The 16,648-nt window shown below is 45.5% G+C and overlaps 1 protein-coding gene across 5 annotated transcripts in view; it reads left to right on the plus strand.

The window, feature by feature from the left end:
- The window catches only part of LOC109902687 (SUN domain-containing ossification factor), a 110,528-nt gene that overhangs the window by 38,123 nt on the left and 55,757 nt on the right, over positions 1-16,648 (plus strand). For all 5 annotated transcript variants that reach the window (XM_031785915.1, XM_020499268.2, XM_031785914.1 and 2 more), the window contains exons 2-5: positions 10,079-10,208; positions 11,271-11,369; positions 11,543-11,892; positions 16,051-16,228. In XM_031785915.1, coding sequence (XP_031641775.1) covers positions 10,079-10,208; positions 11,271-11,369; positions 11,543-11,892; positions 16,051-16,228 — 757 coding nt within the window. The remainder of the gene's footprint in view (positions 1-10,078; positions 10,209-11,270; positions 11,370-11,542; positions 11,893-16,050; positions 16,229-16,648) is intronic.

Genomic DNA, 16,648 nt, shown 5'->3' on the forward strand with positions numbered 1-16,648 from the left:
GGCTGGCCATAACTGGTGTTTGTGTGTTAATGCACCCACTCTCGTCTCTGAGGCGGAGGGAAACACCCCTGACGTGGTTCTGGATCTGATCTGTCTGCTCAACCACAATGCCAAACCCTTTCTAAACGATGTCTGTCATTTGTCCGAATGTGGGGTCCAATCACAAATCACCTCTTATTGCATCCCAATACTCTGAAGTAGCTTGATGCTTCCTCTTCCGTCTCCTTTCCTTCATCTACACTGAACTGTGTGAATTGGACAAATTGAACAGATCCCACGAGGCATTCGACATATCTGTCCTGTAGTTTCAGATCAATTCAGGGTTTGCTTTGCAGTAGTTCCAGACCCCCACTGTGTGTGTTTTCCACCATAAGCTATGACTGTATGAGCAGGTTTTCTGTCTACCTGTTGACTAGGCCCCCTGTGAAGAGTAGAAAACAGACAGAGATGGAGAGGGAAAAAAGGGCAGGAGGCTTGAACTGTCAATGTGCTGAGTCAGTGGAATGCCTGAGGCTCTTCCTCTTTACCGACATTGACTGACTACAGGAACACTATTTTCATCTCCCTCCCCCTCTAGTCTCTCTATTAATCATGTTCCTCTCCCTTCTCTAGTCTTCTTTAATCGCGTTCCTCTCCCCTCTCTAGTCTCAATCGCGTTTTTCTCCCCCTCTCTAGTCTCAATCGCGTTTCTCTCCCCCTCTCTAGTCTCAATCGCATTTCTCTCCCCCTCTCTAGTCTCAATCGTGTTCCTCTCCCCCTCTCTAGTCTCAATCGCGTTCCTCTCCCCCTCTCTAGTCTCAATCGCATTTCTCTCCCCCTCTCTAGTCTCAATCGTGTTCCTCTCCCCCTCTCTAGTCTCAATCGCGTTCCTCTCTAGTCTCTCTTTCCCTGCTCCTGCTCCATGGTGTCGTTTCCGCTAGATAGGATCATCTCTCCAATCCTAAACTTAACCATTAGTGGGGAAAATGCAAAACTGACCCGAGATCAGTGTCTCTATAGGGGCAACTTCAACACACACCTCTCATTCCCCCCTTCCCACTCTCTTGTCTGCAGGGTCCTCCTCTCCACTTGTTAAATAATGACCAGAACTAGGTCACATTCCTCCCCGAAAGCTGCTCCTTCTAGCAGAGGTAACTTTTCTGCCCCTCTTTTTGCTTCTCTTCCTTTAAGGGAAGGAATGTTACCAGACTAGAAGCTGTTAGGCTCATCTCAGTTCTACACACCTGGCCTCTTCATTAGTCAGTCAGCCTCCCTGTAAAACTGGACTTTGTTCAACACTATGATTCACACATTGTGTAGAGAAGAGCTGTGTCCACACTAGTGCTGTATGCTGCAGTGGATGATCAGACTTCAACACCCACTGGCACACTCATGCACACACAAGGGTAAACAATTGTAGCAGATTGAGTGGGAAAGTCCTGCATTTTTGCCCTTTGTCCCGCAACTAAACAATAATTTCCCGCATTTTATCAACAAATATCAATCTCTACTAATTTAGGGGAAAAAAGGGAGATTTGTCCCGTATTTCAGTCAGACATTTAAACCTATCTCTTGCAGTCACGTTGCGCTTCTGAAAATGTATATCGTAAGGATGTGGTACTGGTGACATTAAACACTTCTCCAGTCGTTGAGATCTGATATTCTGCTCAGTGCAACACGAGACGTAGGCCTATTGTTAAACAGAGGTTTTCATGGCCAAATATTCCCAGATTTTCATCAAACATGTGTTACCTCGTTTCTGCATCACAAACTTTAGCACATTTTGCAAGAGGCAAAAGTGTAGGCTACCTGTGGTTATAAGAGCTACTCTGGGGGTGTAATGCTGCCAGAGTACTCCGGAGTCGCTCTACCACTTCATTTAGTAAAGTTAGATCAAAGCTGAAGTAATGTCTTGAAGATCACACAATGATTCATTTAGTGTTCTACGTAACTGAACCAAATATAATAGCACACGTGGCTGTTACACTAAAAACACTATCTTTAGTAACTCATTTAAATTCTTTGAAATTGCTGAATGTTCAAGTTTTTTTTTTTGTTAAGTGTCGTAAGGAACTCCTGTCACCTGGTTGTCTAGGTCTTAATTGAACAGAAAAAAACAAAAGCCCGCAGACACTAGGCCCTCTGTGGAATGAGTTTGACACCCCTGCTCTAACCCATAGGCCTGTCAACATACAGTTTACCCTCACCACCCCTGGTCGCACATCAACCATTCTCCCACCCTTGCATATGTGACATTTGAAGCAGTACATAGTTCAAAGCTATGGCGCTAAGTTTAGCTGTGGCAGTATCCACCCTACGGCTCATTATGGTCTGATTTTTGTATGCTGCCTCTTACATTTACCTACCCACACTGCCATATACAGTTGAAGTTTACATACCGTAGCCAAATACATTTAAACTCAGTAAAAATGTCCTGTCTTTTTTTTTCCTTTTTTTTTTCTTCTTTTTAAAAAAAATGTCCTGTCTTTTTTCCCCCCAGCTTTGATTTATTTCATCACATTCCCAGTGGGTCAGAAGTTTACATACACTCAATTAGTATTTGGTAGCATTGCCTTTTAAATTGTTAAACTGGGTCAAACATTTCGGGTAGCCTTCCACAGTAAGTTGGGTGGATTTTGGCCCGTTCCTCCTGACAGAGCTGGTGTAACTGAGTCAGGTTTGTAGGCCTCCTTGCTCGCACACGCCTTTTCAGTTCTGCCCACACATTTTCTACAGGATTGAGGTCAGGGCTTTGTGATGGCCACTCCAATACCTTGACTTTGTTGTCCTTAAGCCATTTTGCCACAACTTTGGAAGTACGATCGGGGTCATTGTCCATTTGGAAGACCCATTTGCGACCAAGCTTTAACTTCCTGACTGATGTCTTGAGATGTTGCTTCAATACATCCTCATAATTTTTCTGCATCGTGATGCCATCTATTTTGTGAAGTGCACCAGTCCCTCCTGCAGCAAAGCACCCCCACAACATGTTGCTGCCACCCCCGTGCTTCACGGTTGGGATGGTGATCTTCGGCTTGCAAGCCTCCCCCTTTTTCCTCCAAACATAACGATGGTCATTATGGCCAAACTGTTCTCTTTTTGTTTTATCAGACCAGAGGACATTTCTCCAAAAAGTACGATCTTTGTCCCCATGTGCAGTTGCAAACCATATTCTGGCTTTTTTTATTTCGGTTTTGGAGCAGTGGCTTCTTCCTTGCTAAGCGGCCTTTCAGGTTATGTCCATATAGGACATATTGTTTTACTGTGGATATAGATACTTTTGTACCGGTTTCCTCCAGCATCTTCACAAGGTCCTTTGCTGTTGTTCTGGCAATGATTTGCACTTTTCGCACCAAAATACATGAATCTCTAAGAGACAGAATGCGTCTACTTCCTGAGCGGTATGACGGCTGCGTGGTCCCATGGTGTTTATACTTGCGTACTATTGTTTGTACAGATGAACGTGGTACCTTCAGACGTTTGGTAATTGCTCCCAAGGACGAACCAGACTTGTGGAGGTCTACAATTTTTTTTCTGAAGTCTTGGCTGATTTCTTTTGATTTTCCCATGATGTCAAGCAGAGAGGCACTGAGTTTGAAGGTAGGCCCTTGAAATACATCCACAGGTACACCTCCAATTGACTCAAATGATGTCAATTAGCCTATCAGAAGCTTCTAAAGCCATGGCATCATTTTCTGGAATTTCCAAGCCGTTTAAAGGCACATTCAACTTGTGTATGGAAACTTCTGGCCCACTGGAATTGTGATTCAGTGAATTATACAATTGTTGGGAAAATTACTTGTGTCATGCACAAAGTACATGTCCTAACCGACTTGCCAAAACTATAGTTTGTTAACAAGAAACTTGTGGAGTGGTTGAAAAACGAGTTTTAATGACTCCACCCTAAGTGTATGTAAACTTCCGAATTCAACTGTGGGGCCGTCAGGTTAGAGCTGGATGTTTGTACAAAGTGGTGATGCTTTGTGATTAGGCCCTCATTGCAACATCGTCAGCACTGGATGATTAGATGATTAGATGCATGGATCATGTGCTCTGTAGATAAGGATGATGAGGAAAGGGACATGTATGGTGTGCGTCAGTCAAGATAAAGAGTGAAATAATCAAAAGTATTTATAAATCCCTTTTTACATCAGCCCATGTCACATAGTGCTATACAGAAACCCAGCCTAAAACCCAAAACAGCAAGCAATGCAGCTGTAGAAGCACAGTGGCTAGATTAGATTTGGTTTTTAGAAAGGCAGGAACCTTGGAAGAAACTAGGCTCTGAGGGGTGGTCAGTCCTCTTATGGCTGTGCCGTGTGGATATTATAACAATACATGGCCAAGATGTTCAAACATTCACAGATGAACAGCAGGGTCAAATAAAAATAATAATCACAGTGGTTGTAGAGGGTGCAACAGGTCAGCACCGCAGCAGTAAATGTCAATTGGCTTTTCATGCCGATCATTCAGAGTTAGACAGCAGGTGCGGTGGAGAGAGAGAGTCTCAAACAGCAGGTCCAGGACAAGGTAGAATGTCCGGTGAACAGGTGAGGGTTCCATAGCCGCAGGCAGAACAATTGAAACTGGAGCAGCAGCATGACCAGGTGGAATGGGGACAGCAAGGAGTCATCAGGCCAGGTAGTCCTGAGGCATGGTCCCAGGGCTCTGGTCCTTGGGGAAAGAGAATTAGACGGAGAATACTTAAATTCACACAGGACACCGGATAAGAAAGGATAATTACATCAGATATAACAGACTGGCCCTAGGTCCCCGACACAAACTACTGCAGTATAGATGCTGGAGGCTGAGACGAGGTGTCGGAAGACACTGTGGCCCCGTCCGATGATACCCCCGGACAGGGCCAACCAGGCAGGATATAACCCCACCCACTTTGCTAAAGCACAGCCCCCACACCACTATAGGGATATCTGCAAACCACCAACTTACTACCCTGAGACGAGGCTAAGTACAGCCCATGAAGATCTCCTCCCCCACGGCACGAACCCGAGGGGGCGCCAACCCGGACAGGAAGAATCCTGTCAGTGACTCAACCCATTCAAGTGACCCAAGCCAGTGACTAAGAGGGGAACCAGCCAGGCAGACACGAAGGTCGGTTCGTCGCTCCAGTGCCTTTCTGTTCACCTTCGCACCCCTGGGCAAGACTACACTCAATCATAGGACCTACTGAAGAGATGAGTCTTCAGTAGAGACTTAAGGGTTGAGAACGAGTCTGCGTCTCTCACATGGATAGGCAGACCATTCCATAAAAATGTAGCTCTATAGGAGAAAGCCCTGCCTCCAGTTGTTTGCTTAGACATTCCAGGGGCAATAAGGAGGCCTGCGTCTTGTGACCGTATGTACGACAAGACCAAATCGTAGAGAGATAGGTAGGCGCAAGCCCATGTAATGTTTTGTAGGTTAGCAGTAAAACCTTGAAATCAGCCCTAGCCTTAACCGGAATCCAGTGTAGAGAGGCTAGCACTGGAGTAATATGATAAAAAATGCTGGTTCTAGCCAAGATTCTAGCAGTCATATTTAGCACTAACTGAAGCTTATTTAGTGCTTTATCCTGGTAGCCGAAAAGCATTGCAGTCGTCTAATCTAGAAGTGACAAAAGCATGGATTAGCTTTTCTGCATAGTTTTTGGTCTAAACGCTTTTGATTTTTGCAATGTTACGAAAATGGAAAAGCTGTCCATGAAAATATTTTTGAGTTGGTCAAAAGAGAGATCAGGGTCCAGATTAATGCCGAGGTCCTTCAGTTTTTTTTGTGTTTTTTTGAGACGATTGTACAACCAAGATTAATTGTCAGATCCAACAGAAGATCTCTTTGTTTCTTGGGACCTAAAACTAGCATCTCTGTCCGTGTTTAAAGTTAAAGAATGTACAGACTTATGTTATGCTCTATATTGATTAGCCTAGAGCATCTATTCCCAAACTGGGGTACGCGCAATTAAAAATGCAATTCACATTTGTAAATATTTTTTTATTCACATTTTCAAACCGTCCATTTTTATTTTCTAACAGGCTATACATTTGGGTGAGTTTTTTCTCTCTCGACTGAGTAGCCTCGTTTCACTGCCAAAAATAAAATGAGACCATCTAGTGTTCAGCAAAATAACACAATGTCAAATACAGGTAGCCTAGTCAAATAATTAACATCCAATCACATCAAACATTACTCTCTCGTGGGAAATTCCACTACCGGTCCATATGTAGCCAAAAGTAGCTGCTGCTCATGTTGGTATCAACTGATGGCGCAAAAGCCATGACAGGGAGACATAGTGGAGTGGTAACGCGTGTGCAAGCAGTTGCTCCCGATGCCACTTGGGTATACTGCAGAATCCACCGAGAGGCTCTTGCTGCCAAGGGAATGCCTGACAGATTGAAAGATGTTCTTGACACTACAGTGAAAATGGTTAACTTTGTTAAAGCAAGGCCCCTGAACTCTCGTGTATTTTCTGCATTATGCAATGATGTGGACAGCGACCATGTAAGGCTTTTATGCTGGTTATCAAGGGGCAAAGTATTGACCTGTTTTTTTTAATTGAGACCAATTTAAAGTTTTCTTTACTGACCATAATTTTTACTTGTCTGACCACTTGCATGATGACTAGTTTCTCACACAACTGGCCTGTCTGGGGGATGTTTTTTCTCTCCTGAATGATCTGAATCTAGGATTACATGGACTTTCTGCAACTATATTCAATGTGCGGGAAAAACTGAGGCTTTTATTTAAGAAGTTGGAGCTCTTCTCTGTCTGCATTAACAAGAACAACACACAGGTCTTTCCATTTTATTATTTTTTGTGTGAAAATGAACCCAAGCTTACGGACAATGTCAAATGTGATATAGCGACGCACCTGAGTGAGTTGGGTGTGCAATTATGCAGGCAGCCAAAGCGGATGACACTGTCGTGTCTGGCTATACCGGATTAAGTGATATGACATGCTATTCAATCAAATAATTTCTCTGTAATTAATATTACCTGATTTTAAGCTAATCAGGTAAATAATTAACTAGAAAGTCAGGGCTGTTATCTTCCAAATAAACTCTTAATCTTTTACATCAATAGCAGTCAATATTCAATTGTCACCTTGTTTCAGTCTCATCTGAAAGTTGTCAATTCTTTGTTATCTTCATGAACCCTGGCTAACAAGTTGAATCAGCAATACAACATTTGGTTTAATTATTTATTTACTAAATACCTAACTAATCACACAATTACATATACACAGAATGCAAATTATGTCATAAAGAAAACTCTGAGCTGCGCTTCAATAGGTTGATTGTAGGTGGAAGGCCGTGTTGCCCAACAGAGATCTTCCTTGTCCTTTGAAGAGTGTCTCTGGTGGTAAACTGGTAATGTTGTAATATCGTCGTTGTGTGGTAGATTGGATATGTCGTCCGTCCTTTCCTAGCCCACGTTTACAGCTGCTGTTGCTAACTCAACGGCTAGGATGTCTCACTTCTTTAGTGAATAAGAGTTCAAAGTTCATACTATTCGCAACCAAAGCTCACGCTGAGTTTGTCTAAGTTCTGTAGTTCACATATTAGTCCTTTTAACGTATGGACCGTCGTCAGAACTGAAAGTGACATTTTTGTCAAGGGCTTTATATAGGAGGGGAGAGAAGGGTGTGTTTCATAGTTAAGAACCAATGTCTCTTCACAAGAGCGGGCCACTGAGTGAGCAGAGCTTTAACCTTATCTTCTCATTTGGAAGCTAAAATTACATTTAATCTTTTCACAAATAGTTTTAAATTGCACAACAATTCCATGTGAATCTGATAACTAGAATGTGTAGACTTTCCAAGATACAGTTTATGTCGTCCTGTCATCAGTCATAATGTCTCATATTCCAACTGATCTGGCATCGTATTCATTGAGTACCAACGCATATTTTCAACTGGTTGGATTACCGAAATATAGTTCCTTTCCCCCCACCTTTTGATGTTCCCAGACTCTCTATGTTTACAAAGGCTATTCAAGAGTCCTTCTGTAGAGTCAAGAGAGGAAAGGGAGAAAGGTATTTATGGGGGATCCTAAACCTTACCCACTGGCCAACATCATGACAACACAAACTGGATTATTCCTTTCATGCCCTGCCTTCAGTCCACTTGCCGATATCTGAACAAGAGAGCCTCATCGAAATTGCAACAAGCGGTTCTGTGAAAATTTAATTTAATCAGAAGCCACTGCCAGATTTCTGGATTGGGCTGCACTCCGAGTATCCTGCCTTGGCAAATCGCGCTGTTAAGACACTGAGGCCCTTTGCTACTATGAACCTATGTAAGAGTGGATTCTTGGCCCTCACAAGCATGAAAACTAAATACAGGCACAGACTGTGTGGAAAAAGATTTAAGACTGAGACTCTCCAATACAACTCAACATTGCAGAGTTATGTCAAATCAAATTTATTTATATAGCCCTTAGTACATCAGCCGATATCTCAAAGTGCTGTACAGAAAACCAGCCTAAAACCCCAAACAGCAAGCAATGCAGGTGTAGAAGCACGGTGGCTAGGAAAAACTCACTAGAAAGGCCAAACCCTAGGAAGAAACTTAGAGGAACCAGGCTATGAGTGGTGGCCAGTCCTCTTCTGGCTGTGCCTGGTTTCAAGCACACTCTTCTCATTAACCTGTGAGTTATTCAGTTTTTTGATGAACAAATAAGGTTTTATATGTACGATGATTAAATAAAGAGCAACCTTATTGATTATTATTATTATTTGTGCCCTGGTCCTATAAGAGCGCTTTGTCACTTCCCACGAGCAGGTTTGTGACAAACACTTACACACACAATACTAAATGTATTGTGTGTGTGGCAGGCTTACAATGATGGGTACGCAGCTGGAGGTTGAATGTTTGAAGGTGTACGGGACTATAAAAAGTTTGGGAACCACTGGTCTAGAAGATCAGAGTCCTTAACTTCACCATGGTAAACAACACACATTCACCTTTCTCAGGATCCTCTCAAGTCCTGCCATCAAACTAATAGGCTAAAACATAGTCCAGATTGTGTCTGGCCTGACAGTGATGTCTGAGTGGTTAAGGTGAAGCTCTCAGGTTTCAGAGCAAGGGGTGTCTGTGTGAGGTGACAATTGCAGCGTCTAGCTGTTGTTTAGATGCATACTGAGCTTCAAAGACCAGGCCCGAGGGAAAAGTACATTGTGTAAAAACCATTTAATTAAAGTGTGTGTGAAGCTGAACATTGTGGACATGTTCAGGCAGGCCCCACGCTCATTGAGCCCTAATACATACATACACACACACACACACACACACACACACACACACACACACCCCAGGGACCCTCCCTCCCTTTCCTGCCACATCACCTCGGCCTTTACCCCTCTGATCAGATAAACACAAAAAAAACTACTTCTCTTTTTGTTGACCTGTTTTTCTCGATGTTGTGCTCTTATGTAATATTAGACCTTTCCAGACTTTCTCTCTAGTACTAAGACCAAAAGGAATCCAGTGGCAGGGATGGCATTGGCAGGGCAGTTCTACAGTAGTTTGGTTCAGTGTTCAGCAAGCCCAGTCCTGTTCCTGTAAGGCAGCGGTGGCAGGGATGGCATTGGCAGGGCAGTTCTACAGTAGTTTGGTTCAGTGTTCAGCAAGCCCAGTCCTGTTCCTGTAAGGTAGAGATGGCATTGGCAGGGCAGTTCTACAGTAGTTTGGTTCAGTGTTCAGCAAGCCCAGTCCTGTTCCTGTAAGGTAGAGATGGCATTGGCAGGGCAGTTCTACAGTAGTTTGGTTCAGTGTTCAGCAAGCCCAGTCCTGTTCCTGTAAGGCAGCGGTGGCTAAATTTGCATGGGGGTGGGGGACTTTGTAAAGCTGTCATCAAGGGTGGCTACACTTTTAAAAATTTGGTTACTACACTATTCCTTCTGTGTTATTTAATAGTTCTGATGTCTTCACTATTATTCTATAATGTAGAAAATAGTAAAAATAAAGAAAAACCCTGGAATGAGTAAGTGTCCAAACTTTTGACTGGTGCTGGATGCATGCATAATTATTTTTCCACGCACGACAGCGTTGGTACCCCAGCTGTATTGTTCATTGTGTGTTACTGAGCCTGTCTCTGTCTTCCAGGTACCCCAGAAGTCATGTGTGTTGTTCAGAGCACAACTCGTCAGGTCCAGGTGTGTCTAGTGGAGACAGCAGCCCCCCAGAGCATCTTCACGACCATGAGCATGCGCAGTACCACAGGACGGACCTCAAGGTGAGGAGTTGTCTAAAGCACAAACGGACTGGACCACCAGGCTAATAATCCACTACGACACCTAGAATCAGTTACTTACTATGGGGTTTCAGCCAGAAAGGATCATGATCAGACCTGAGTTAACTAATTGTTTGCACGGTGACCCACCTAAAGCGTTTATTTTCCTCTGACCTACCAGTTCAACAAAGCCATGAGTGTGAATATGTTAAGGGAGGTGGAGAGGGTTGTGTAGTCCTATATGTGGGGTCATGCTTGACCTCCGGTGAAAGACAGAGGAGGTAAGGCCGTAATGAGTTTGGGATTTGGCCTGGGAAGTGGAGGAGAGGTGTTTGTGTGTATGTGTTCCTGACCTCTGGCTAGAGGTGAGTGGGGGTGGTATTTGGCTGAAGAGTTATGCAATACTTAACATTGGTGGTTGTTGTGCATTAGATTGTTGACTAGACCTCCTCCCAGCCCCTATTTCTGGCCCCTAGGCTGAGAGCAGGTCTGCTTGCCCAGACACTATGATAAAGGTAATGTATCTATGCCCTGGCCAAGTCAGACCAGGGGCAGGCCACAGTTCACTCAGCTTTCCCCCAGACCCCACTAGGCCTCACTCAGACTTTGTTTTGACTGTATTAGCCAAATAAAGACTAATCCCTCTTAAAATGTCTCAGCCCATATTCACACACAACTCTGAACTGGGGGCCTGAGGGAGATGGGTGGGGGGCTGCTATGTCAACACATATTTTGTCCTCCGGGCATGTAAGTACAAGCCTGCTGCATGCTGGCATACTGTCAATGTACACATGGCAAACAGGCCTGCCTGTACTGTCGGAGCCGTGCTGTCAGTCCCTTATAGCCTTTTGTTCTGTCCCTCAGTCTAACAAAGAACTGTTTCTCAGCCTGAGACACTCACTCATTCTCCTGTTTTTTGGTGTTCTTCTATCATTCTGTCATGTCTTCTGGCGGAAGAGGCTAGCCTACTTCAGTTTACCATAATGTCTGTAGAATTAAAACTTCCTATTCGAAGTGTGTCTGTGTGTGCGCCATGTTCTAACGGCGCGTGGGCCTGTTCCCCAGATGGAGTCGCCGAGGACACACACACACTCCTCCTACGACGTGGGACTGGAGACAGAGAGGGCTGCACTAGAGGAGCCCAACACACACAACACTGAACAGGTAACAGGCGCGCACACACACACACACACACACACACACACACACACACACACACACACACACACACACACACACACACACACACACACACACACACACACACACACACACACACACCACACACACACACACACATCGACGGAGCGAATTGAACTGATGTGTGTGTTTTCCAGACTGTGAATCAGGAGGAGCCTGTAATGGTAGAGGTCTGGTCAGCCCCAGAACCACATGCTGATCCTGAACCCCCCGCTGCTGCTGCTGAGCCAAGCACACAAATGACACAGCCTCACACACACACCCACCCAGAGCCCGATACACAACTCCCTCCCCTCCAGGACCAGGCAACTCCACCCTCCTCCACCCCATCGCCCAGCGATGACCTAGCCCAGGACCAAGCCTCCATAGACGCCCCGGCCGAGACCCGCAGTGATGCCCTGGCAGATCCCAGCCCAGCCCCGGCCACAGAAGACCCCCAACACACACCTACCTCTACCTCTTACACCCCTGCTCCAGCCCCAGCCAGGTAATACTGCTTCATTCTATAGCTAGGTGACTCCTGATATCTCCAGGAGTGAGGACTATAATTGTCTAGTACTTTCTTTTTGCTAGCTAGGGCCACCTACTTCAAGTGCTCCCGGTCTTCCTAATAGCCCACTTGGTGTGTGTGAACTGCTGACTGCTCATAACTTGAAGATAGTTATTGACACATCAACCAGGATTAAGGGGCAGGAAGGGTCCATATCACTCGCTCACTTGAATATCTTCCCTAGTTACTTTTCAGATCTAATTTAGCTCTTTTGTAGCTTTGGCAACTATGTGTGTGTTCTCTCAGTTCGCTCCTCTCCATGTAGGCTTTAAAGACGCTCCCCAAACCTTGGCTGCAACCCAACTCATTTAGTGTACCCTGCGAGAACCATGTGGAATTCCTGGTCTCCGGCAGCGTTTTGGAACTTCCAAGTTCATCTCAGCCTATGCTGCCCTGACGAAGACCCAGACGAATACATGGATTACCCCAGAGAACACTGCTACTCCAGCTGCTCTCCATCTGACTACGTTTTCTCTCATAGTCCAAGAGCATCTGGTCGTCGCGGTGGTGGCACAGGGCTATTTTCTCCCTCACTCACCTGTCCATCTCCTCATTTGAATTCCATGCTGTCACTGTCACTTGTCCACTCAAGCTTAACATTGTCATCTATCACCTGCCAGGTGCCGTTAGGGAGTTCTTCAATGAGTTTGACACCTTGACAAGCTCATTGCCCGACGATGGCTCACCGCTCTTCGTGACTTCAACCTCCTGACGTCTGCCTTTGATTCACTTCTTTACAACTCTTTCATTCCCCTTCTTGCCTGTTTTGACCTCACACTTTCCCAGTCCCCTCTTACTCACAAGGCAGGCAATACGCTTGACCTCATCTTTATTAGAGGCTGCTTTCCTTCTAATGTCACTGTAACCTCTCCAGGTCTCTGATCACTACACTGTTTCCTTTTCTGTCTCCCTTTCCTCCAACCTTAACCACTCAGCCCCTACCCAGATGGTAGGGGCTCTCTCCTCTTCTCTCCTATCATCTCTCCCTTCTGATAATTCCTTCTCCCTCCTGTCTCCTGACTCTGCCTCTTTGACCCTACTATCCTCCCTTTCTGCTTCTTATAACTTGTATTGTCCTCTTTTCCCCCCGCCATGCTCTCCCCTCCTGCTCCGTGGCTGAGTAACTCATTGCGAGCTTACAGGGCTGTGGCCAGCTGAGTGAAAACTTTCGGAGGACCTATTGTCCTTTCACTCCCTCCTCTCTACCTTCTCTTCTCCTGTCTACTGCTAAAGCCACTTTCTATCACTCTAAATGTCAAGCTTCTGCCTTCTCCTCCCTCCTTAATCCCCCTCCCTCCTCCCTCTCTGCGGATGACTTTGTCAACCACTTTGAAAAGGTTGACGACATTTGCTGCTCATTCACTCAGCTTATTAAGTCCACTGGTCCCACTCCCCTACGCCTTGATCACATTCTCCCCTCTCTCTGCAGAGGAAATCTTGTGATTAGTGAGGTCCGGCCACCCGGCAACGTTCCTACTCAACCCCATCCCCTTCTCCAGACCATCTCTGGAGACCTTCTCCCATTCCTCACTTCCCTCGTCAACTCATCCCTGACCACTGGCTGCATTTCCCTGACTTCAAAATGGCCTGAGTCGCTTCCCTCCTCAAGAAACAAACACACTTTAACATCAAATCCTACAGACCGGTATCACTTCATGATTCTCTTTCACTATCTCTCTCAAAATGATCTTCTTGACCCTAACCAGCTTCAAGACGGGTCACTCAACCGAGACTGCTCTTCTCTGTGACAAAGGCTCTCCTCACTGCCAAAGCTGACTCTCTCAAATCAAATCAAATTTTATTTGTCACATACACATGGTTAGCAGATGTTAATGCGAGTGTAGCGAAATGCTTGTGCTTCTAGTTCCGACAATGCAGTAATAACGAACAAGTAATCTTACTAACAATTCCAAAAAACTACTGTCTTATACACAGTGTAAGGGGATAAAGAATATGTACATAAGGATATATGAATGAGTGATGGTACAGAGCAGCATAGGCAAGATACAGTAGGTGATATCGAGTACAGTATATACATATGAGATGAGTATGTAAACCAAGTGGCATAGTTAAAGTGGCTAGTGATACATGTATTACATAAGGATGCAGTCGATGATATAGAGTACAGTATCTACGTATGCATATGAGATGAATAATGTAGGGTAAGTAACATTATATAAGGTAGCATTGTTTAAAGTGGCTAGTGATATATTTACATCATTTCCCATCAATTCCCATTATTAAAGTGGCTGGAGTAGAGTCAGTGTCATTGACAGTGTGTTGGCAGTAGCCACTCAATGTTAGTGGTGGCTGTTTAACAGTCTGATGGCCTTGAGATAGAAGCTGTTTTTCAGTCTCTCGGTCCCAGCTTTGATGCACCTGTACTGACCTCGCCTTCTGGATGACAGCGGGGTGAACAGGCAGCGGCTCGGGTGGTTGATGTCCTTGATGATCTTTATGGCCTTCCTGTAGCATCGGGTGGTGTAGGTGTCCTGGAGGGCAGGTAGTTTGCCCCCGGTGATGCGTTGTGCAGACCTCCCTACCCTCTGGAGAGCCTTACGGTTGTTCTCGTCCTCCTAGATCTCCTGCCTTCGACACTGTGAACCATCAGATCCTCCTCTCCACCCTCAGGGCTAGGTGTTTCAGGCTCTGCACACTCTTGAATTGCATCCTACCGGGCAGGTTGCTCCTACCAGGTGACATGGAGAGGATCTGTGTCTGCACCAGTCTCCTCACTACTGGTGTCCCCCAGCTCTCTTGGTCCTTTCCTCTTCTCTCTCTACACCAAGTCCCTCGGCTCTGTCATATCCTCACATGGTCTCTCCTATCATTGCTATGCGGATGACACTCACCTACTTTTCGGCTTCCCCCTTCTGACACCCAGAAGGCAACATGCATCTCTGCAAGCCTGGCAGTTATCTCCGCTTGGATGTCGGTCCACCACCCTAAGCTCCACCTTGAAAAGACGTAGCTGCTCTTCCTCCCGGGGAAGGGCTGCCTGCTCCAAGAACTCTCCATCACTTTTGACAACTCCACGGTGTCCTCATCAAAGCAATGACCCGCTCCTGCAGGTTCATGCTCTACAACATCCGTAGAGTACAACCCTTCCTCATACAGGGTCCCCGATTGTGCCATCAAAACCATGCAACGTATCAAGAAGACTGCAGCCCGCCTGGTGTTCTACCTTCCCAAGTTCTCCCATGTCACCCTGCTCCTCCCATGTCACCCTGCTCCTCCCATGTCACCCCGCTCCTTCCTCACACTCCACTGGCTTCCAGTAGAAGCTCACATCCACTACAAGACCATGGTACTTACCTACAGAGCAGCAAGGGGAACTGCACCTCCCTACCATCAGGCTCTGCTCAAACCCTACACCCCAACCCGAGCACTCCGTTCTGCCACCTCTGGTCTCTTGGCCCTCCCACCCCTACAGGAGGGCAGCTCACACTCAACCCAGTACAAGCTCTTCTCTGTCCTGGCACCCCAATGTTGGAAACAGTGTCTCCCTGAAGCTAGGACAGCAGAGTGCCTGCCCATCTTCTGAAAACATCTGAAACACTACCTCTTCAAAGAATACCTTAAATAATCCCCTTGCACCCTCTCCTCAAAAAGCCTTTAGTGAATGAACACTTGACTCTTTTCCCCTTTACTAGCTCTGACTTTGCTGAGAGTACATTTTTCTTCAATAAAGTAGCTTACTAACTCTATGTGGTTGTCCCACTATCTATCTTAAGATGACTGCACTGCTCAATGACTAAAATGAGAAATGTGTATTGTACGTATGATGTATATGAGATGTTATTTCTGTTAATATAGCAGAATTATGGGTCCACGACAGCTTCCTCTTTGGTATAAAGTATTTATCGTATCGTAAGAGGTGGTGTCACTAGTCAACCTCTGATGTACATTGCTATTTAACTGAAATAGTTTTTTTGTTGTCGAGTTTTTCATGTAATTATAATTTAAAAAATTAAAATGCCCCTTTATACACGGTAGGAATGTTATTGAAATAAAATACTGTGGATCCAGATTGTTTCTCCTTTCATCCCCTCTAACCCGCTCTTCTGTCCTCCACTCGCCTTCTCTCCCCCATAGTGGTGATGCTGACCTAGTGGAGAGCCAGTCAGAGCAGGATCAAATTCAGGCTGGTTCTGATTCTGATGTCCAAGCATCTGTCAGCCCAGAGGACCCAGACCAGGACCAAGGTCTACCAGAGCTGGACCTGGGGGGAAACACCTCCCACAGGCACCAAGACACCGACCAAGACCAGCAGGTGAGAGAGAGTCCTACAACCTATTCCTCAGTGTTAGAGAGTAGACCGTTATTTATGCCACTGACTGTAAATGTAATGTGAGTGTAGAGGTTTACGTGTGAGCATTGGGGGGAGGAGCTACACACAGCTTGGCAGCCAATCCTGCTAAATCCTTCATTCAGTAAATGAACCCTCTGCTCCCTCTGCCTTTCTGTTACTGGGAGGAGGGATGGAAGGGAGGGAGTGAGCGAGAGAATGGAAGAAGAGGGTGGGAATTAGAGAAGAAGAGGGTCAGCCTTTGTTTGTAGATGGTGATGAATTAAAAGCCCTGTCCAGTATTGGTACAGAGCCCGTATCTGTGTGTTAATGAACATGCTTTGCCATTTGGTGGCTTTGTCGACCGTTCTGGGGTCTTATCAAGTGATTGTGTAATATATAAAT

The sequence above is a fragment of the Oncorhynchus kisutch genome, linkage group LG13 (genome assembly GCF_002021735.2).
Source record: "Oncorhynchus kisutch isolate 150728-3 linkage group LG13, Okis_V2, whole genome shotgun sequence".
Classification (NCBI taxonomy): Eukaryota; Metazoa; Chordata; class Actinopteri; order Salmoniformes; family Salmonidae; genus Oncorhynchus; species Oncorhynchus kisutch.